The sequence below is a fragment of the Hyla sarda genome, chromosome 3 (assembly GCF_029499605.1).
Source record: "Hyla sarda isolate aHylSar1 chromosome 3, aHylSar1.hap1, whole genome shotgun sequence".
Taxonomy (NCBI): domain Eukaryota; kingdom Metazoa; phylum Chordata; class Amphibia; order Anura; family Hylidae; genus Hyla; species Hyla sarda.
This window is the reverse complement of record NC_079191.1, coordinates 101,812,208-101,836,240: the sequence shown is the minus strand read 5'-3', so window position 1 is coordinate 101,836,240 and position 24,033 is coordinate 101,812,208. Positions and strand designations below refer to the sequence as shown.

The following is a 24,033-nucleotide window of genomic DNA, read 5'->3' as shown; positions in this document are numbered from 1 at the left end:
GGTCGAGCCGTGCCAGGGGTAGCGACCTGGGTGCCGGCTGCCACAGCAAGTCCATCCCGCTTTGCGGCGGGCTCTGGTGAAAACCAGCGGCACCTTAAACTCCGCTCCATGGTACGGTCCAAGTCATCAGCCACACAGGTCCACCGGATCCACCACCGCCATTGTTCCTGTCTACTGAAACGTTAGTGTTACACAATCTTATTTTTCCACAATTTTGAAAGGATGCCATTAATTTTGTCCAGCCCATTTTTGGAGTTTGGTGCTTTTTTTCCTCCCTTTTCTTGTTTAATTCCAATTCACACAAAGGGAATAAACATGTGTATAGCAAAACATGTGTTACAGCAATCCTTTTTCGGTGAGAAATACTTCATTTTCTTGAAAAATTTCAGGGGTGCCAACATTTACCGTCATGACTGTACTAAGTTAGGTCATGTCCAGAGGCATAGCTTGTAACTTCTGGGCCCCGATGCTAAAAATACAACAGGGCTCCATATGCCATTTATTATACTGGTCTCTTATAGGGCAAATGAGCTTTGGGGCCCCCTTAGGCACCAGGGCCCCAATGGGACTGCTACCTCTATAACTACGACCCTGGCTTACTATAAATAAACCAGGAAACATGAGAAGAGATTCAGGCTTACATGCTGTTTAAAAAGCATGTGCCAGAAAAAAGTGGCTGATATATTTAATACAATAATGTATTTTTATAACCTTTAGAGCGGTGACAAAATATAAAGGATACTGCAGCTAGATACAGTTATATAAAAACTGAAAATAACTATGCAACAGTGCCATCTAGTGGTACAGTATATGATATGGAAGAAACCTAAAACTGGTGCTAAAAAAAAAAGAAAAATTGTCTGTATAGATGTGCAACTCTTTCTTAATCATTTGTATGTATTGTATGAACTATATGTATGAGTTTGTATTACTGGACTAAAATCCTTTGCATGTATCAGACAAATACATTAAATGTGTCTTTTATGGAAAAAAAATAAAATAAATAAATATATAAATGAATAAATATAAATATATATAAATAAATAAATATAAATAAAGGACTCTTTTAATACCAATGTGAGACTTTTCAATTCAATCTACTCAGCATAGATTGCCGGTTAGAAATAAACCCCTACATTCTATCATGTGATACCTATGGCTATTAGGCATGTAGACATGGTATCCCAGCCATTGTAGCGAAAGCTGTCAGTCAATGTGCACCTACTACTTTGGCACCTTGATGTTTAATTACATAAAAGTGCACTCCCGAGGAAAACCTTTTTTTTTTTTTTTTATTAACTTGTGCCAGAAAGTTAAACAGATTTGTAAATCACTTCTATTAAAAAATCTTAATCCTTCCAGTACATTTTAGACGCTGTATACTAAAGAGAAATCCAAAAAAGAAATGCATTTTCTCTGATGTCATGACCACAGTGCTCTCTGCTGACCTCTGCTGTCCATTTTAGGAACTGTCCAGAGCAGGAGAAAATCCCCATAGCAAACAGATGCTGCTCTGGACAGTTCCTAAAATGGACAGCAGAGGTCAGCAGAGAGCACTGTGGTCATGACATCAGAGAAAATACATTTCTTTTTTTGATTTCTCTTTAGTATACAGCCCCTAAAAAGTACTGGAAGGATTAAGATTTTTTAGTAGAAGTAATTTCCCAAAAAAAAGGTTTCCACGGGAGTACCCCTTTAAAGTGGTTGTCAAATATTATGTAAATAAAGTTAATAGGGGAGCAACCTATGCCTATATGTACAGTTAGGACATTATAGGGGGGGGGGGGGCACTTCCAGAATTCAATTCCATTGGCCACAGCTCAGCAAGCCTTAGCAGCTGCTTTGGAGGACATTTATTTGAATGGGCACCTAGTCATACCAAATTTCATATAGAGGGTGCTGCAGTAGAAATGTGTAGCCACCCACAGCTGATTGCAAGCAGATCTTCCATTATCTATTCCGATATAAAGTCCTTACACTGTTTTCCAAACATGGTGCCTCCAGCTGTAGCAAAACTACAACTCCCAGCATGCCCGGACAGCCAAAGGCTGTCTGGGCATGCTGGGAGTTGTAGTTTTGTAACAGGTAGAGACACACTGTTTGGAAATCATTGCCCTATATTCATCAAAAAATTATGTAACTTTTTCATATCTTGTTTGAAGCCTTAAAGGGGTACTCCCCTGGAATTTTTATTTTTTATTTTTTTAATCAACTGGTGCCAGAAAGTTAAACAGATTAGCAAAATATTTCTATTTAAACATTTTAACCCTTCCAGTACTTATCGGCTGCTGTATGCTACAGAGGAAGTTTTTTTCTTTTTTAATCTCCTTTCTGTCTGGCCACAGTGCTCTCTGCTGACACCTCTGTCCATTTTAGGAACTGTCCGGAGCAGGATAGGTTTGCTATGGGGATTTTCTCCTGCACTGGACAGTTGCTGACATGGACAGAGGTGTCAGCAGAGAGCACTATGGTCAGACAGAAAGAAAATTCAAAAATAAAAGAACTTTCTCTGGAACATGCAGCAGCTAATAAGTACTGGAAGGGTTAATATTTTTAAATAGATATAATTTACAAATCTGTTTAACTTTCTGGCGCCAGTTTTTTTTTTTCCAGCGGAGTTCCTCTTTAACTCTTTTTCAAGATATCTGCTTAATTTCAGTGAATGGAGTCTGAAACCTGATTTTAACCTCTTCAATGCATACATGGACTGTTTCATTGTGTGCACCTAATCACTATATAAATGAAATGATTCATTATTGTTGAAGATAAAATAATCTTTGCAATTTCCAGGGATAAATATTTCCAGAAAACATTTCTGAAGACGTGGAAGTCTCTGATAAGTTGGGAAATCTGCCCCTAAATCTTGTCTGGCCAAGTATGTGGCATTCATTATCAGTGACATCATTATTTCCAGGGACAGCCGCTTCCTATTAACCACTTTCACCTCCAACTCACACATACAGGACCCGTTCTCTATCTGCCCGTAAAAACAGCTACAGTTTGTTTTAGAGTAAATTTATGATGCATGTGACATGATAATAAAAAATTGTAAGGCCAGGTTCACGCAATACATTTTTGTCTGTTTTTTAGATGGTTATAATGCATTTTTGCTGCACACAGAATGGGCAAAATTTAATTAAAAATATTAATAAAAAATATAATTACCGGTATGTAAATAATTTAATTATGTTAAAGAGTATGTTCACATGGTAGTAAAAAGTGCAGAACGTCCGACTGGGAAACAAGGGCAGACATTCAGCATATTTCAAAATTCCAGCAGGAGCTAGTGAGGTGTCCCAGTACCGGAGTGGGTCCTGTCAGGTGCATGCTCTGGACCCTGCTGCTCAGGTGATGTCTTAATATTCATTGTATTCATTGTCTGTTGATTTGTAATGTTTTGCACTGTATCGTTAATAAATGTACAGGATATCTGTTAGGAGGCATGATGCAGAGTACCCATGTGACCCTGATTGCCCAATGAGAGGCCCTCTAGCTAGGCCATATATATAGTGTAGGGGGGAGGGGCTATAAAAGCATTGTTTCCCAACAAACATGCCTCCAGCTGTCGCAAAACTACAACTTCCAGCATGGGAATTTTAGTTTTACTGGCAGCACACTGGTTGGAGAAACACTTTTTTACAAAAAAAATTAGGTACCCGTAACTTTAAATTTTCATGAACAATTTCAAGCCTTAATATAGCGTCTCAATTCTTTGGTGGCATTTATGTACTGTATAGACTGTATTATCTCATAAATATCAACTATTGTGCATGTCTGATTATTTATTTATCATTATAAAATATTTATAATAATTTTTTTATTACAATCATGAAGATATCATTAAGAATTGCAAGCCATTTTCACATTAAGAAAACTGTTCATATAGAAACAAAAGGGCAAATACGGTCCCTATAGTAAGATCCCACTAAAGGATGATGCATGTAAAACGCTTGCATTGCTTTTTTACATGCTTTGGCAACTTTGCGCATCGCACCCTTGTGCAACTTTTGCCAACCAGAACTGACGATGATGAAAAAAACTGTTTTATAATTCAGTCATATAGGAAGGGATGTAAACAGACACGAATGAACACAGCACTTTGCACATTCCACCAGAAGGAAGCGACAAATGAACATCTTAGCTGGTATTAATAGATTAGATGCAAGACATCATGGGTAAACAGCTGGCGCTGTCTGTGTGAGTGGTAAAGAAATAGACAAGCAGAAATTAAGCACTTACCACAGCCTTCAATAGGATCAGACGGAAAAAAGAGCAAATGCGTGCATTAAGATTGAGTTGGAATATTTAGAAGGATTGTAAAAGTCATTACACTTTGCACGATTCCCAGTTCAGGAGTCAAGAAGGCCACAAATGTTTACCCAGTGACTTAGTCTGAGACTTCCTTAAAGGGGTACTCCGGTGAAAACCTTTTTTCTTTTAAATCGACTGGGGGCAGAAAGTTAAACATATTTGTAAATTACTTCTATTAAAAAATCTTAATCCTTCCAGTACTTATTAGCTGCTGAATGCTACAGAGGAAATTCCTTTCTTTTTGGAACACTGATGACATCACGAGCACGGTGCTCTTTGCTGACATCTCTGTCCATTTTAGCAACCATGCATAGTAGATGCATAGCAGATGGGTTCAAATCCCACTAAGGACAACAATAAATAAAGTGTTATTATTATTATTATGATAACGTCAGCAGAGAGAACTGTGCTTGTGATGTCATCAGAGAGCATTCCAAAAAGAAAAGAATTTCCTCTGTAGTATTCAGCAGCTAATAAGTACATGAAGGATTAAGATTTTTTAATAGAAGTAATTTACAAATATGTTTAACTTTCTGACACCAGTTGCTTTAAAAGAAAAACGTTTTTCACTGGAGTACCCCTTTAAAGCCTGATACTAGGGAGCAGTCATTGATGAATACAGTTGTGCTGTGGATTAAATATACCAGATTTTATTTGCTGGCAACAAGCCAGGTATTCTATAGCCAGGTAAATCTATTTTATATTTACATTCATTATATGTCTCTGCAGTACATGCAAGTGTATGTTTCTGGGCTTTATAACTGCTCAATTTTATCATATGTGTTTGGGAATGTTTGCTATAGTTCTACAGTTTTTTTTTTTTTTACTCTCTTAGGGTACATTCCCACACGGCGTATTTGCTGCGTATTTACTGCTGCGTATTTTATTTTCTCTGTTGAAGTCAATGGGTAGGAAAATACGCAGCACCAAATACGCAGCAAATACGCAGCAAAATACGCCGTGTGGGAACGTACCCTTAGGGTACCTTCCCACACGGCGTATTTGCTGCGTATTTGCTGCTGCGTATTTTATTTTCCCTGTTGAAGTCAATGGGTAGGAAAATACGCAGCACCAAATACGCAGCAAATACGCAGCAAAATACGCCACGTGGGAATGCACCCTTAGACTAGTTTCAGAAAAGCCTGATATAGGCACACATATGTAACTTGTCTGAAATCGAACCCTCAGAAATGTGCACTGACGTTTTCTGGGTACATCGCCAGTATAAGTCAAGAAAGGTACTATTTTTGTGGTAGGTCCTTTACTTAAGGACTGTATTTGGTCTATTTCCAAAACATATACTTTTTTGCAATGCGGTATACAGTTGTCCCTCAAGTTACAATATTAATTGGTTCCAGGACGACCATTGTATGTTGAAACCATCGTATGTTGAGAGCAGAACTCTATGGAAACCTGGTAATTGGTTCTGAATGCACCAAAATGTCATCCAAAAATAGGAAAAAGTGAGAATTAAAAAAAAATAAGTAGATAACTGATATAGATAAAGAAAGTCCTTATATATAAAAGTAGGAAAGATCTGCTGGGAGCTGTCTATGTCAGTGTTTTCCAAGCAGGGAGCCTCCAGCTGTTGCAAAACTACAACTCCCAGCATGCCCGGACAGCCAAAGGCTGGGGCCACCCTGCTTGGGAAACACTGGTCTATGTAGAGGACAGGAGCTTCTTCGGGGTCCTGTACAGAACACGCAATGTCCTAAAAAAGTAACATGGAGTCGCCCTCACCTGGTGTCCAAAGGAGCAGCTAACCATGGCACAGGTAAAGTGTACAGAACATGTAATACCTCCCTGTACTGTAGGGGGCGCTACCAGACACCAGTCAGTACATATGCTTCAGTAATACAGGGGTTTTACCAGTGAATGCCCATTTTGATTGGTCAGTTCTTGCAGCCATTGACACGTTTCACAGATTTGGACTGTCTGTACATGTATGTTGAGTCTGGTTTCAAGTTACAATGGTCCAGAAAAGGCCGTTGTATGTTGAAACTATTGTATGTTGAGGCCATTGTAAGTTGAGGGATCACTGTATTATGCTTTTGAGTCATGCAAACAAAGTATACACTTGATATATGTTTAGATGAAGTGAGGTGGGACATTGCTGCATCGGGGATTGGCCGTCACTTGGGTTTGTCCAGAAAGGTGGGGGGCCGCTCTGCTACATGTAAGTAGCCAGAGTCCTGTACAGGAGATCACAGGGGGTCTCCTATCCCTTATACTGTAAATAGGGGATAAGTGTCTACAAAGTTCAGTTCTCTGGACTACCCGTTTAATTCTACATTCAAACAGCACATAGAAACATAGAATTTGTTGGCAGATAAGAACCATTCTGTCCACCTAGTCTGCCCAATTTCCTGAATACTAGGAATAGCCTGTGGCCCTATCTTATATGAAGGATAGCCCTATGCCTGTCTCATGCATGCTTAAAGGGGTACTCCGGTGGAAAACATTTTTCGTTTTTAATCAACGGGTGCCAGAAAGTTAAAGAGATTTGTAAATAAATTCTATAAAAAAATCTTTACCCTTCCAGTACTTTTTAGCAGCTGTATGCTACAGAGAAAATCCTTTTTTTTTTTATTTCTTTTTTGTCTTGTCCACAGTGCTCTCTGCTGACACCTGATGCCCGTATCAGAAACTGTCCAGAGCAGGAGAAAATCCCCAGCTCTGTGGACAAGATTTTTTAATAGAAGTCATTTGCAAATCTGTTTAAAGGGGTATTCCGGCCCAAAACATCTTATCCCCTATCCAACGGATAGGGGATAAGATGTCTGATCGCGGGGGGCCCGCCACTGGGGCCCCCTGCGATCTCCCTGCAGCAGCCCGCATTCTATGCGTGGCTGCGTCTGCTTTTTCTGAAAGCTTTGGGCTTCCAAGACGGGGATGTGACATCACGCCACGCCCCCTCCATTCATTTCTATGGGAGGAGGCGTAACGGCCTCAACGCCCTCTCCCATAGAAACGAATGGAGGGGGCGTGGCGTGACGTCACGTCCCCGTCTCGGAAGCCCGAAGTTTTCAGAAAAAGCAGACGCAGCCACGCATAGAATGTGGGCTGCTGCAGGGAGATTGCGGGGGGTCCAAGCGGCGGGCCCCCCGCGATCAGACATCTTATCCCCTATCTTTTGGATAGGGGATAAGATGTGTTTTGGCCGGAATACCCCTTTAACTTTCTGGCACCAGTTGATTTAAAAAAAAATTTTTTTCCAACAGAGTACCCCTTTAAGTTCCATCACTGTATTTGTAGCTACCACCTCTGCAGAAAGGCTATTACAGTAAAAGCTAAAAATATGGTGAAGGGGTTTAAGCATGCATGTGATAGACATAAGACTATCCTTGGTATATATCAGGATATGTGATTTGTATTAAAGTTCTCACTGCAATAAAATAAAGGCCTGAATTGCTACTAACCCTACAACTATTACATTTATTACTACATTACTGATACCTGAAATATGATGGTTTTCTGAAGCAGTGAGCCAAATCAAGAATAACATAGGAATAGCAGTAAACCTTTGCTTTACAGAAGTAATGGATTCACTGAATGCTGTATACCTTACTGAATTGTAGATAATCCGATTTTAAAAATGTAGGTGTCGTGTAAGGTTCCTTCTCTGACCTGCATGGGAGGGGAAGAGGAGCTGAGACCCCGCCCCTGCTCTAAACTAAGCACTTGGCTAAGAAACTAATTTCAGTGGCATCGGTTGGTTGTTAATGTAACCATTTAAATACAGTACATTAACATAATGTACTTATATTATATTAACATAATGTACTTATATTTTTTGTACCTTCTTGACACGTAAAAATAAAATCGCAGCTGAAACACTTTTTCGGAACATTTTTTAATTCAGAGCATTAGAATTAAACCAGACTCCAGTGTAATGTTCAGACCAGATATCATATAGATATATATCAGAAGATTGTTCAGTCAGATATCCATGTAACACGTTTTCTCACTATGATGTCTCTTTTATCTGATCTTATGGAGTTAATACGATCAGAATTTTATCCTGTTTTGATTCGGATGGATTTTGATACCGTTACAAGATTTGCTGAAGCTTCTGCCTTTTCTACACTGCAATGAATAATAATTGTATTCTTCTACAAAGTAAGTGATCTTTTATGTATAATGAGTTGTATAAATAATTCAAGAAGTGTAAAAAATGCATGGGCTGCCTGTCTCAGGTCTATCCTATGAATATTACACACTGATGTACTCTACTAGTCATCAGTGTATATACTTGAAGGCTTAACAGTGACATATATGAAGGCAATCATTATTACTACATATCCAGTAAAAAGCTGTATAATAGTAAATAATACTAATTAATTAATTGGCCAAACAAATCCAGACCCCTTTATATAATAGAGGGTAATATTCTAGAGCCTGCTTACCTGGCCATAGAAGGCGACACGATAATAACGTCCAAATAACCTTTTCTCTGTATTTACAACCTCCGCAATTTTTAGGTATGAACGGTGTATACGGTAATATAGCTCTGACAGACGCTGAAATGTGGTGAACAAAGAAGAAAAGCAAATAAATATTAGCACATTTTTTAGATTTAGACTCCCATCCTTTTTTGGTTTTACTATAAAATTAGCATTTCATGCAGCACTATTTTTCCATTTACAACAGACAACTTGATGGTGAGAAATGAATATTATCGAATCAATGAGGTTTGTCTATCTGCTTTGGTGTCCATGGTGTTTGATCTGGCAGATCCCTGTGGCTTCGGTTATTAATGGACACTATAATGCACATGTGAATACAGCATTAAAGGGGTATTCCAGGGAAAAACTTTTTTTTTTAATATATATCAACTGGCTTCAGAAAGTTAAACAGATTTGTAAATTACTTCTATTAAAAAATCTTAATCCTTTCAGTACTTATGAGCTTCTGAAGTTAAGGTTGTTCTTTTCTGTCTAAGTAATCTCTGATGACACGTGTCTCGGGAAACGCCCAGTTTAGAAGAGGTTTGCTATGGGGATTTGCTTCTAAACTGGGCGTTTCCCGAGACACGTGTCATCAGAGGGCACTTAGGCAGAAAAGAACAACCTTAACTTCAGAAGCTCATAAGTACTGAAAGGATTAAGATTTTTTTATAGAAGTAATTTACAAATGTGTTTAACTTTCTGGAGCCAGTTGATATATAAAAACAAGTTTTTTCCTGGATAACCCCTTTAAAGCTACATTGCATTTTAGAGGTTACTGTGTCTAGATCGTTCACATGTAAACTAGAAGCAAAAAGCTGAATTTAGACAAATATAGTCAACTTACTTTAATCTGGCAGTAATTCTGACCATGTACCGTATATACTCGAGTATAAGCCGTCCCGAATATAAGCCGAGGCCCCAAATTTCACCCCAAAAACCCAGGAAAAGTTATTGACTCGACTAAAAGCCTAGGGAGGGAAATACATCATCCCCCCCCTGTCATCATCCAGACCCCCATCATCATCCCCCTCGTCATCATCCCCCCCTTTATCATCACCGCCTGTCAATCCCTTCTCAGTGGTCTTCAACCTGCAGACCTCCAGATGTTGCAAAACTACTACTCCCAGCATGCCCGGACAGCCATGCTGGGAGTTGTAGTTTTGAAACATCTGGAGGTCTGTGGGATGAAGACCACTGCGGCCTTCGTCATCATCCAGACCCCCCCTTTTGTTTTCTACTCACCTCCCCTCGGTGGGAAGGAAGGGTGAGCTGGTCCGGGCCATCTATGCTGCAGGGACCGTCCGGTGGGGAGGGTTAGTCGTTCCGGGCTGTCCATCTTCACTAGGAGGACCTCTTCTCCGCTCCGGGCCGGCCCCGGACTAGTGACACTGCCTTGACGCCACCAGGCAGGGACGTCACGGACGTCTGCTGAGCACGTATGTCCCTGCACGTCGTCATCAAGGCAACGTCACTAGTCCGGGCCGGCCCGGAGCATAGAAGAGGGCCTCCTGTTGAAGATAAACAGCCCGGAACGACTAACCCTCCCCCCTGGACGGTCCCTGCAGCATAGGAGGTCGAATATGGATGGCCCGCACCAGCTCACCCTTCCTTCCCACCGAGGGGAGGTGAGTAGAAAACAAAAGGGGGGTCTGGATGATGATGAAGGCCCGGGCAGTGGTCTTCAACCTGCAGACCTCCAGATGTTTCAAAACTACAACTCCCAGCATGCCCGGACAGCCGATGGCTGTCCGGGCATGATGGGAGTTGTAGTTTTGCAACATCTGAAGGTCTGCAGGTTGAAGACCACTGATGAAGGGATTGACAGGCGGAGATGGACGGCCGGGACCATCCCCTCACAGCTAAAGCCAGAAATGTTTTTTTGTTTACTCGAGTATAAGCCGAGGGGGCGTTTTCAGCACGAAAAGTATATATGGTATATTTGTTTATTAAAACTGTACTAAATATTTTGCGTTTAATAAGTAAGGTTCTGTTGATGCTAGCGTCCAACCACATCTGATATTACAGATCTGTTTTAAACAAATTTTGTAAATAAACCTAATAGATCCTGTTGAGTTATAATGGGTTTGAGTAATAAAGGGTCTGTTTCCCCAGATAAGATGATATCATAGAGGATTTACTTGTAAGCAAGGAAGTACTATTTTTCTTCACTGCTTCAGACTTCATGGTGAAAGTTCTATCTAACTATCTACAGGGAAACTTTCTGGGGACTAGATTAAAGGGGTACTCTGGTGGAAAACATTTTTTTTAAATCAATTGGTGCCAGAAAGATAAACCAATTTGTAAATTACTTCTATTTGAAAATCTTAATCCTTCCAGTACTTATCAGCTGCTGTTTGCTACAGAGGAAGTAGAGTTGTCTTTTCTGGCTGACCACAATGCTCTCTGCTGATACATCTGTCCATGTCAGGAAATGTCCGGAGCAGAAGATGTTTGCTAAGGGGATTTGCAGCAGCAAATCCCCTTAGCAAACATCTTCTGCTCCGGACAGTTCCTGACATGGACAGATGTGTCAGCAGAGAGCATTGTGGTCAGACAGAAAAGAAATTAAAAAAGAAAAAAACTTCCTCTGTAGCATACAGCAACTGATAAGTACTGGAAGGATTAAGATTTTTTAAATAGAAGTCATTTACAAATCTGTTTAACTTAATGGCACCAGTTGATTTAAAAAAAAAATTAAAAAAATTCCACTGGAGTATCCCTTTTAAGGGGTTATCCAGGAAAAATTTTTTTTTTTAAATATATATATATATATATATATATATATATATATATCAACTGGCTCCAGAAAGTTAAACAGATTTGTAAATTACTTCTATTAAAAAATCTTAATCCTTTGAGTACTTATGAGCTTCTGAAGTTGAGTTGTTCTTTTCTGTCTAAGTTCTCTCTGATGACACGTGTCTCGGGAACTGCCCAGTTTAGAAGCAAATCCCCATAGCAAACCTCTTCTAAACTGGGCGGTCCCCGAGACACGTGTCATCAGAGAGCACTTAGACAGAAAAGAACAACTCAACTTCAGAAGCTCATAAGTACTGAAAGGATTAAGATTTTTTAATAGAAGTCATTTACAAATCTGTTTAACTTTCTGGAGCCAGTTGATATATAAAAAAAAGTTTTTTCCTGGATAACCCCTTTAAGGGCTGCCAGAGGGGGAGAAAAACTGACTAGGGGACTACCGGAGGAAACTAATTGATGGTAAATTTAGACAAGACAGTCTAACAATGCACAAGATTTATCAAAAGTGACTCAGCCTGATAAACCTTTTCCATTTTTGTTACAGTTGGTTTAAACTACACCAGAATTCTAACACAATTCTAGTGCACAATGCTGCATCTTAAGCCAATGCGCTTTTTCCAAAATAAATGTGGTGTACAGCATTGATTTTGCCAGAATTCTAGCATATTTATAATAATTAATCAGGGCCATAGAATGAAAAGGAGGAATGGGACAATGGAGAAAACAGAAACATTAGTTACGTTACTACACCCAGCAAAAAGTGGCAAGGGCCATGTAAAACCCCACATAATTGTACATTGTTGCAAAACTAGGGGCTTTCCTAAACACGTTTGATATAGTCCCCCCCCCAAAGTTACCTTGAAGTCCCTCTGTTTCTCAAATACAGCAATGACCGGCTTACTGACATCAGCAATAAGCTCATACCGCTCAGATTTCCAGAGAAAGTCAACACACAGGTCCAACTGCTCCACTAAAGTGCTCTGCGATGACACAAAGACACACAGAGAACACACAACATGTCAGCAACCTGTTTATCGTTACCAAAGAATAAATACTGTATATAAGAATGGCTGGTGCGTAAGAAGGAATGTCAGACAGTACATCTGTATGTGTATACTGATATGAAAAGGATTATGGCGGATACAGAAGCTTATGGTCTATGAATGAGGAGAAGGGTAACCATGCCTTAGTGACAGTCATAGCAAGCAGAATAATTAATTAAAAAATCTATATATCAGATATATTGGCGGATTCATGATTTAAGGTGCAGTGGTGAGAAGATATTAACGACAATGGAAACTTTTATGTGAATGGTACAATGTACAATAAGTAATATACAACTTTGACTTTAGTTAGCCCATAAATAAAAAGGGCTGTACAGGTCAGTGACATGTTCCTTTTCTGTAATTAAATGGGTAATATTTCTACTTAAAGGGGTACTCTGCCCCTAGACATCTTATCCCCTCGGGACCCCAGCAATATCTGTGCAGCACCCGGCGTTTGTTTAGAACGCTGGGTGCAGGCGTCGGGGGGTCGTGACGTCTTGGCTACACCCCCTGTGACTTTACACCATGTTCCTTCAATGCAAGTCTATGGGAGGGGGCGTGGCGGCCATCACGCCCCATCCCATAGACTTGCATTGAGGGGGTGTGGAGTGACATCATGAGGGGCGTAGCTGTGACGTCACAACCCCCCGACACCCGCTCCAAGTGTTCGGAACTAAATTTTCTGAACGCTGAGGCAGTGGAGTACACCTTTAAGGAGAGTACCTTCCATTTTATTACAAAAATATTGCAATATTGTTGCATACATTAGATTACTCAATCATAGTTCAATGGTTACCTCATTGTATGGGGTGTCCTGCATCCCTGAGTCTTCTTTCATTGCCCCTTCTTCTTTGATATTTGGAGTAATACTCTGAAAGGCTGGCCACCCCATCGAGAACAAACCTGTCAATAAAGTCCTAATCTTAGTTGTCTCTCTCATGGTGACGGACATGAATGTGATGGTAAATGATGTCACTGGTGAAAGGGAAAGCTCTTAAGTGCTTTATCTGCATTTTGCTGTGCAGTTGAATGCAACCTGTAGTTTGCTATATCAAGCAGCCATGTGAATGAGAAGCTGACTTTATGTTCTTCTACAGGACTGTTAAAGTTTTTCCAGTGAAACACACTCATCGCCTATCCACAGAATAAAGCAATTTATCTATGATCGCAGAGAGCTCCACTGCTTAGACCCCCACCAATCACTACAATGCGGTCCTGAGTCCTCCGATTCTCTTGACCCACACAATTGCAGCTAGAAGAGTTTAATGGTGCACTAGTTGAGCCTGTATCCTGCGGCTCCATTCAAATACTGCTTTACTTATCTTTGCAGAACTGACATAAAAAACATAAGGTAGTCTCTACTGATTTTATAGTTTACCACTGTGAGGATACTGCAGATTGCAATATGGACCGCAGCTTTGTTATGTCCGTTTTTGTGTTTTTGCATTTTTCTTTTCTGTTCAAACTTTGTTTTTATGTATTATCTGTTTTCTGTGCTATTCTCCCTGGCTAGGGAATAGTTAATTGTATTAACCAATGAGAACTCGGGTGGGGCTATTTAAACCCCAGCTCTTCTACACTCTGGGGTGGTTATTGGATCTACTCTGATTATGTTATCAGTTTTACCTTTGCTATCTTTCTTTGATTTTTAACCATGGTTATTATATTCCTGTTATGAAATAGATTTTAGTATGTATAGTTTTTAGAACATCTGTCGGTTTTTAGGATTATGTATATCCATTCTGCTTAAACTTGTTATCTTAGTCTGTGTTCACACTGTGTGTCTTGCTTGGACCCATATTCCTCCATGTTATGGAGTTTGGTATGGTTTTGTATTACTCCTGTTTTGTATCCTGACTTGTATTCCTCCATATTTTGGAGTTTGGCTTTTGTGGAGTCTGTTTTGACTCATCCGTTTCTCAGTCCTGTGTTCTGTGTATTATATTTCTGTTTCCTACTAGGTCAATATCCTGATCACACGGTGGAGTGTGCCAGCTGGCTAGCAGTCTATTTGGAGTTAGTATTGGTGTCCCTCCATGTTTGGAGTGGGGAGTATAGTTTGTTCTTTGTGTCCAGTGTGAACAGTGTTCTATGTTTCCTGACCTGTTTGGTGTTTTACATTCAGTTCATCTGTTTATGCTCTGCATCTCCTGGTTTCTGCTGTACACTTGTTCCATAGCTAGTCTTGTTCATTTATTCATATGTGCCGTTTATCTTGATTCCGGTTTCTGAACTGTATCTTAGTATGCTATATCCTGACCTGTTTGTATATTTATATCCTGTCTGGTTTATCTGGTTGTTTTCATTATTTGTGTACCTTTACCCCCAATGCACTTTAGCACATAAAGGGTCTGGCACTGTGGTTGTCGATCTGCCATTTAGGGTGGATGGGCAGGTAGGCAGGGAGAGTGTTTCTAGGGACAGCTTAGGTCTCTCTCTCCCTGTCCGACCCCCAGTCATGACAATCTTCCTAGAAAACTTTCGAAAAATGTTGAAAGAATTTAGGTTTTAAAGTGGACTGGTCAGTAGGAGAACCAAGGTATAAATAAACCCATGGCTAGATATGGCTAGACATTTTGATCCCAGAAATACCTTTTTATTTCAACAGTTCCCTCCACTGGTGAGATATAAGCTATTTTATTATGCAAATAAGGTTCAAATATGTTCTGCAGCATGGCAAGAGTCCAGGCAAGTCCAGCCCATATCTTTTTTATCGCTGCACAGTGGCTTGTTTGCATCTGCCTACCCTGTTTGACTGATAGCCACTAGTTAAAAAGGACATTGGCTGGACTAACCTGGGCTCTTGCCATGTTATGGAACACCCTTTGGGCATCTGAGTCTTATTTGCACAACAACAAAAACACTTATAGCTTGCCAATGAGGAAGACCATTGAAATAAAAAAAAGTTATCCGCGGAACCCTGATGACTGGCCCTATCTAATCATATGCTTTTTTACACCACTGTTTTCCAGCTGGCAGGTCCAGCCATTGTCCCCTCAGGTATTGCATGGTGCCTATTCAAATAGGCAACTCCACTTTGGCCCAATAAGGCATATGGAACATTTTCCTGATACAATTATCCCTTTAAAATGATTTACAATAGCATTCCATTCTATTTGATTTCTGTTTTCTGTTTTCAATGTTGCTATATTCCATATTACTTAAAAAGGGGAATGAAGTATGTAATTTACACCTAATGATGGCCATAAACAATCCACCAGTCCTCCATGCCAGGGGCCTCATGTTTTCTATAACAGGTTGGCAGACAACCATGCACAGCTGTGATGAAATGATTGACTAGAATGTCCAATTTCACTGCTACATTTGGATTTTAGTCATGCAGTATAAATGAAGAACAAGCAGTTATATAGTCAGAAAAAAATAACAAAAACTGATTAGACATCTAAATACAAATAAGTTAACAATCAGTAAACAATTCATGCACAGCAGAACATATATTTTGATCAATCACCCAATGTGATGTCACTTATCAATATATAGCAAGCCAAACAAACCAGAATGATGCATTCATAGCAGAAAGCTGCCTCATTGATACGATGCCACATTGCCTGACTGATCACATCACATGCAGTGTTAGGGCACTCACTTTTTGCACCAGTGGAGATTAGTAAATGGTTATAATCAGAGCAATTATCTTCTTCCACCATCATGCTTGGGGCCTGACTGATTTCAATTTTCCAGTAACCTACAGTGTAGCAGTGTCAAATAAACTTTAGTAAAGTGACCATAAGGAAATGTTAGAGCATGCATTTTAATACATCCAAACAGCAAAGATACAGTGCTCAAGTCAAGTAACATTACTCATGTGTGAAAATATACTCATTGACAAGAAACAAGGCACCAAGGAGCTGTTGGAATTGAATTCAACTTTATATGTGTAACTGTAATGATGATATAAATGTAAGTGATTGCAACATTAGAGCGGAAGGATATGTTTATTGGGGAAACCTGTACAACTGAAAGGAGGCTCTAGAACTCTGTTGCGCTGCCTCTTGCCTGGACACAAGATGAGACACGGTCAGGCATGGAGGCATACAGGGTTTGTATGGCATCCTTTGGCACATTGCCCACAGATGTTGCAGCTGGGCCAGTAGACTATGTGGGTTGCCGAAGCTGGCATTCCAGTTGGTCCCATTATTGCTCACCAGATCATCACCAGCAGAAGGGAAAGTGTATTGCTCCACAGCAAAGGCAGGATTGAAGCTTTCACCACAAGGCCTCCATACCTACGTACAGACCTCACACCTTACTGTCATGAAATCCCAAACAGAACCTGGATTCATCACTAAAGATCATACAGTTGTATTCTGTAGCAGTCCAGGTTTTTCATTCACAGCACCACTGTCAATGAAGGTAACAGAGGATGGCTGTCAATGGCCGGACACATAATTGGCCCTGTGACCCCAAAGATTCTTCAGCTAAGCACCTATAAATGGTCTGGGCAGAGATGAGTGTGTAATGAAGGTGCCATCTGTGTCTGGATGGTAGACAAGGAAACTGTAGGAGTTGCTCGTGTTTGTCAGTGGATCAAAAAAATCCTGTCTACTGGTGGTCTGCTGAGCCATCCGGAGCCTTTTCACCATGTGTGCCCTCATTCTCATGTAACATCTGCTCCCAACACCTCCTAACAGCCTAGTCAGAAAAGCCTAGATGGTTAGCAAATCATCAAATTGACCATCCTGCCATTCTACGTCCAATATAGCTCCCCCTTCTCAAAGTCTGTGAACTGAACAAAATGTCTTTGAGTGTGTCATAGAGGCTTGTCTATCAGCAGGGGTCAGACCTTTATTCACTGACATATCTGCCTGAGATACAACTGCATGCTGAGTTTTGCAGCCATCCAACATTTGTATCTAGGTGCATTGTTTGTATTGTCAATGAACGTATTAAGAATCAGGTTATTGAGGATCCCTCACATTCTCAGAGAAGTCTTACCTTTCCTTTTTAAATATTCTGCAATTAATGCAGCAATATGGACGTAACACATGGCGGCCTGCAAGGACACAAACACAAGCCATTATTTTATACTCTATGTAAACACATCCCATATTCATCACATATTCAACAGGGAACTGAAGAAAGAATAAACTCTGCAGATGTGGAGCTGTATCCTGAGACTATGGGGAGAATTTTTGCGGTATGTATGGCAGTTTTCTTGGATACAAAGTGTGCTACTTTTTACCAGTTTTACGCTGGTCTTGCCACTTTCTTATATAGTGGGTGAAGCTAACTGGGAGGAAGGGAGCAGTCTTAAAGGGGTTCTCCGGTGCTTAGACATCTTATCCCCTATCCAAAGGATAGGGGATAAGATGCCTGATTGCGGGAGTCCCGCTGCTGGGGACCCCCGTGATCTTGCACACGGCACCCCGTTTGTAATCAGTCCCCAGAGCGTGTTTGCTCCGGGTCTGATTACCGACGACCACAAGGCCGGCGGCGTGTGACGTCACGCCCCTGCCCCCGTGTGACGTCACGCTCCGACCCTTAATGCAAGCCTAGGGGAGGGGGCGTGATAGCTGTCACGCCACCTCCCATAGACTTGCATTGAGGGGTGGAGCGTGATGTCACACGGGGGCGGAGGCATGACTTCATATGCCGCCGGCCTTGTGGTCCTCGGTAATCAGACCCGGAGCAAACATGCTCCAGGGACTGATTACAAACGGGGTGCCGTGTGCAAGATCCCGGGGGTCCCCTGCGGCGGGACTACCGCGATAAGGCATCTTATCCCCTATCCTTTGGATAGGGGATAAGATGTCTAAGCACCGGAGAACCCCTTTAAAGGGGTATTCCAGGGAAAAACTTTTTTTTAATATATCAACTGGCTCCAGAAAGTTAAACAGATTTGTAAATTAATGTGGTGAGATATAGACCGGCACTGCTGATAGTCCAGAAAAATGCAAATGCCTGACAGGTAGATAACTAAGACTTGAGGTGGTGCTCAATCAACAGAGTGAACGTGTAACTTCAAATCTTCAATGAAGAAATAATCAGATGGCACTCACCAAGGTCGTGATTTCTTATCCTTTATTCATAAAGCTTGAAAACGAAGGTGTGGTGTCAGGCAGGTGTACTGGCAAGGACGCCGGGAGCCTCTGCGTGGAGGTTCCCAGCGTCCTTGCCAGAACACCTGCCTAACACCGCACCTTCATTTTCATGCTTTATGAATAAAGGATAAGAAATCACGACCTTTGTGAGTGCCATCTGATTATTTCTTCATTGAAGATTTGTAAATTACTTCTATTAAAAAAAATCGTAATCCTTCCAATAATTATCAGCTGCTGATGGGTCAGCTATAACATTTAAACAGTACAAGGAGCTTAATAAAATCTGTAAAAATGTAATAAAAACAGCAAAAATTCAAAATGAGAGACAGGTGGCCAAAGAAAGCAAAACTAATCCTAAATATTTTTTTAGATATATAAATGCAAAAAAAACAAGGACAGAGCATGTAGGACCCCTTAATAATGATAATGGGGAGGTTGTCACAGGCGATCAAGAGAAGGCGGAGCTACTGAATGGGTTCTTTAGTTCTGTATATACTATGGAAGAAGGAGCTGACATTGGCCAGGTCAGTGCTGGTAACACATCATGTAATGTACTGAACTGGCTTAATGTAGAGATGGTACAAGGTAAGTTAAGTGATATAAATGTAAGCAAATCCCCAGGACCGGATGGACTACACCCAAGAGTTCTTAGAGAGATAAGTTCAGTAATATCTGTACCCCTGTTCATGATATTTAGAGATTCTCTGGTGTCTGGTATTGTGCCAAGGGACTGGCGCAAGGCGAATGTGGTGCCAATCTTCAAAAAGGGCTCTAGGTCTTCCCCAGGAAACTATAGACCGGTAAGTTTAACGTGCATTGTGGGTAAATTGCTTGAAGGACTTATAAGGGATTACATACAGGAATACATAGGGGATAATTGTATTATAAGTGATAGCCAGCATGGGTTTACTAAGGATATAAGTTGTCAAACCAATCTAATTTGCTTTTATGAAGAGGAGAGTAGAAGCCTTGACAGAGGAATGGCTGTGGATATAGTGTTTCTGGATTTTGCTAAAGCATTTGATACTGTCCCTCATAGACGTCTGACAGGTAAGTTAAGGTCTTTGGGTTTGGAAATTTTAGTTTGTAACTGGATTGAACACTGGCTCATGGATCATACCCAGAGAGTGGTGGTCAATGATTCGTACTCTGATTGGTCCCCGGTTATTAGTGGTGTACCCCAAGGTTCTGTACTGGGCCCGCTGTTGTTTAATTTATTTATCAATGATATAGAGGATGGTATTAACAGCTCTGTTTCTATCTTTGCAGATGACACCAAGCTTTGTAGCACGGTACAGTCTATAGAGGATGTGCATAAGTTACAAGATTACTTGGATAGACTTAGTGTCTGGGCATCCACTTGGCAAATGAGGTTCAATGTGGATAAATGTAAAGTTATGCATCTGGGTACTAATAACCTGCATGCATCGTATGTCTTAGGGGGGATTAAACTGGCAGAGTCACTGGTAGAGAAGGATCTGGGTGTACTTGTAGATCACAGACTACAGAATAGCATGCAATGTCAGGCTGCTGCTTCCAAAGCCGGCAGGACAGTGGCGTTGCGACCCGGGTGCGGGGGGTGCGGAGCGCACCGGGTGACACCACCTGGAGGGGTGACACCACGGGCGGCAGCACCCCTCCAGTCCTCATCTGCACACGTCCGCCAGCACCTCATCCCCACCCACCCCCGGTCCTCATCTGAGCGGCCCGCGGGGTGTCCAGGAATCGCGCTGCAGCCACTGGCTCTTTAAGAGCACCTTGCGGTGGCTGCTTGGGAGAGAGTGACGTGAGCTCACGTCACATCGGCGGCCGGCCTGAGCGTGGGCCTGTTCAAAGCATAAGGCAGTGCGCGCGCCCATAGAGGAGCCAGTTACAGCCGCCGCAACCCTACCGAACTTATCCGGTCCGGTCCAGACTGAGGTAAGTAAAAGCAAAGGGGAAAAACTACAACTCCCAGCATGTCCTCACTGTAAGGGCATGCTGGGAGTTGTAGTCATGCAACAGGAGGCTGGTGGAATTTTTACACCAGCTGTTGCTAAACTACAACTCCCACCATGGGATTTGTAGTTTAGGAACAGGGTGCCCCCAGCTGTTGCTAAACTACACCTCCCACCATGGGATTTGTAGTTTAGGAACAGGGTGCCCCCAGCTGTTGCTAAACTACAACTCTCACAATGGGATTTGTAGTTTAGGAACAGGGTGCCCCCAGCTGTTGCTAAACTACAACTCTCACCATGGGATTTGTAGTTTAGGAACAGGGTGCCCCCAGCTGTTGCTAAACTACAACTCCCATCATGAGAGTTGTTGAAGGGGTAAATTAAATGGCACAGGTGGGTGGGGGTTAATATAATGGCACAGGGGGAGGAGTGGGGTTAATGAAATGGCACAGAAGGAAGGACAGGGATTAATGAAATGCACAGGGGGATTAGAGGGGCCATCTCAATTCCCAATCCCCCCTATGCCATTTCAATTACCCCCCCCCCCATGCCATTTCTTCCCCTCCCCCTATCAGAAGGAGGAGGGGGGTTAAAATGTCAAAGAGGGGATCAGAAGGGGGAATTGAAATGGTTCAGAAGGGGTGGGGGTTTAGAATTGAAATGGCAAAGATGAGGTTGGCAATGGAGAGCGCTGGAAAAATGTCTAACATGTTTGTCCCGCAGATGCGGAAGAAAGGAAGTTTTCTCTGGAAGAAGAAATCATGGCGGCTTGAGCCGGATGGAGAAGAAAAGAAAAGAGGACGACGCTGATCAGAAAACATGTAACTGTGAGTTCCTAAATGCAATTGTAATCACTTATACTATGGTATACAGATCTGTATACAGCTGGTATATACCTCTATATGGTGCTGTTTATAATCACTTACATGGTAGATATATCCTGTGTACAGATGGTATATACCTCTATATGGTCACTGTATTGGGGGGGAGCTGTGAGGTAAACTGCCATATATATACATGCGTGTTTGTTCTTTCTTTTTTTTGTGGGGGGGGCAGCATTCCATTCTTGGACCCAGGCAGCACAATGCCTTGGGCTGGCCCTGCCCCCCTCACCCCCCCAGTCCTCATGTGCGTGGCTGCATGTGCACCACCTGCAAACCTCACGTCCTCACCTTACTGGGGGGGGGGGGTGGGGGGGTAGGTATGGGGTGACACCATTTTCCATCGCACCGGGTGACACCAACCTTAGCAACGCCACTGCGGCAGGATATTGTCATGTATCAAAAGAGGCATGGACTCAAGGGACAGGGACATAATACTCCCCCTTTATAAAGCATTGGTACGGCCTCACCTGGAATATGCTGTTCAGTTTTGGTCACCTGTCCATAAAAGGGACACTGCGGAGTTGGAAAGGGTGCAGAGACGCGCGACTAAACTAATATGGGGCATGGAACATCTTAGCTATGAGGAGCGATTAAAGGAGTTACAATTGTTTAGTCTTGAGAAGAGACGTTTAAGGGGGGATATGATAAACGTATATAAGTATATTAATGGCCCATACAAAAAATATGGAGAAAAACTGTTCCAGGTTAAACCCCCCCAAAGGACGAGGGGGCACTGCCTCCGTCTGGAGAAGAAAAAGTTTAGTCTCAAGGGGCGACACGCCTTCTTTACCGTGAGGACTGTGAATTTATGGAACAGTCTACCTCAGGAACTGGTCACAGCAGGAACAATTAACAGCTTTAAAACAGGATTAGATACATTCCTGGAACAAAATAAGATTAATGCTTATGAAGAAATATAAAATCTCATCCCTTCCCCAATATCGCGCCACACCCCTACCCCTTAATTCCCTGGTTGAACTTGATGGACATATGTCTTTTTTCGACCGTACTAACTATGTAACTATGTAACTATGTAACTATGAGTTGTTCTTTTCTGTCTGGCAACAGTGCTCTCTGCTGACATCTCTGCTTGTCTCAGGAACTGCGCAGAGTAGAAGAGGTTTGCTATGGGGATTTGCTTCTACTCTGGATAGTTCCTGAGACGGTGTCATCAGAGAGCAGTTAGACAGAAAAGAACAACTCAACTTCAGCAGCTCATAAGTACTGAAAGAATTAAGATTTTTTTTAATAGAAGTAATGTACAAATCTGTTTATCTTTCTGGAGCCAGTTGATATATATATATATATATTATAAAAAAAAGTGTTTTCTTGGATAACCCCTTTAATAAGAGAATGGTACAGCCACTGCCATTGATTCTCCCTATACCATATATATATATATATATATATATATATATATATATATATATGTATATATTGTACACAGCCCAGTGGCTTGGCAGCTACTTCATCATGTAGCCCTACAGTTGTATGGGTGGCAGAATAATGTATAGGCCAGAAAAGGATGAAAGTTAATACAATTATTTTCATAACCTCTGTATAAAACCAGAAGCATAAAGAAGTCCCATAGGGCTGCCTTCTACTATATGAGAGTGTTATTGGTTTGCATTCAAGAAAGAAGATTAAAATACAGGACTTGAGCCATTCATGGATGTAAAACAATTGAATAGTGACTGTGCATATTTGCAGAGACTAAATTGAAGAAAAACACATCAGCCGTACACTTTCACATATTCTATTTTCTCTGCAGTGAAAGGGAAAGTTGATCTAGGAAGCCAAGATCTCTGTATTCTGCATAACCAAAACCATCTGCTTAAAGTCTTTAACACAGAGACTTGATGCAATTGCCTTGCTGTGTCTAGACAATGGCTTATTCCAGCATTAGAATTTCATTTCTGGGTTGTATTATTATCAAGTTTTCCTCTAATGAAGTGCATAAGAAGCATGTAGTAAGCCATGGATGTCAGCGTAAGAGTAGGATGCTATGTCATGAAGACATTGATTATCATCCAAAGCTGCATACAGAGATAACCATGACATCTATAAATGGAGCAAACTCTAGTGTTAGCGTCTAGCTTAAAGGGGTACTCCGGTGGAAAACTTTTTTTGTTTAAATCAACTGGTGCCAGAAAGTTAAACAGATTTGTAAATTAGTTCTATTAAAAAAAAAAATCTTAATCCTTCCTGTACTTTTTAGGGGCTGTATACTACAGAGGAAATTATTTTTTTCTTTTTGGATTTCTCTTAGGTCACAACCACAGTGCTCTCTGCTGACCCCTGCTGTCCATTTTAGGAACTGTCCAGAGCAGCATATGTTTGCTATGGGGATTTTCTCCTGCTCTGGACAGTTCCTAAAATGGACAGCAGAGAGCACTGTGATCGTGACAGAAGAGAAATACAAAAAGAAGAGAATTTTCCTCTGTAGTATACAGCCACTAATAAGTACTGGAAGGATTAAGATTTTTTAATAGAAGTAATTTAGTTTAACTTTCTGGCACCAGTTGATTTGAAAAAAAAAAAAAAATGTTTTCCACCGGAGTACCCCTTTAAAACACACAGTTAATAAT

At 41.3% G+C, this 24,033-nt stretch overlaps 1 protein-coding gene across 6 annotated transcripts in view; it reads right to left on the bottom strand.

Moving 5' to 3' along the window:
* DOCK10 (dedicator of cytokinesis 10) overlaps positions 1-24,033 on the bottom strand; it is a 431,686-nt gene that overhangs the window by 24,461 nt on the left and 383,192 nt on the right. For 5 of the 6 annotated variants that reach the window (XM_056564788.1, XM_056564791.1, XM_056564786.1 and 2 more), the window contains exons 46-50: positions 17,519-17,576; positions 16,170-16,268; positions 13,359-13,465; positions 12,374-12,496; positions 8,718-8,831 (exon numbers count right to left, since the gene is read on the bottom strand). In XM_056564788.1, the coding sequence (XP_056420763.1) occupies positions 8,718-8,831; positions 12,374-12,496; positions 13,359-13,465; positions 16,170-16,268; positions 17,519-17,576 (501 nt within the window). The remainder of the gene's footprint in view (positions 1-8,717; positions 8,832-12,373; positions 12,497-13,358; positions 13,466-16,169; positions 16,269-17,518; positions 17,577-24,033) is intronic. The other variant, XM_056564789.1, reaches the window with a different exon arrangement.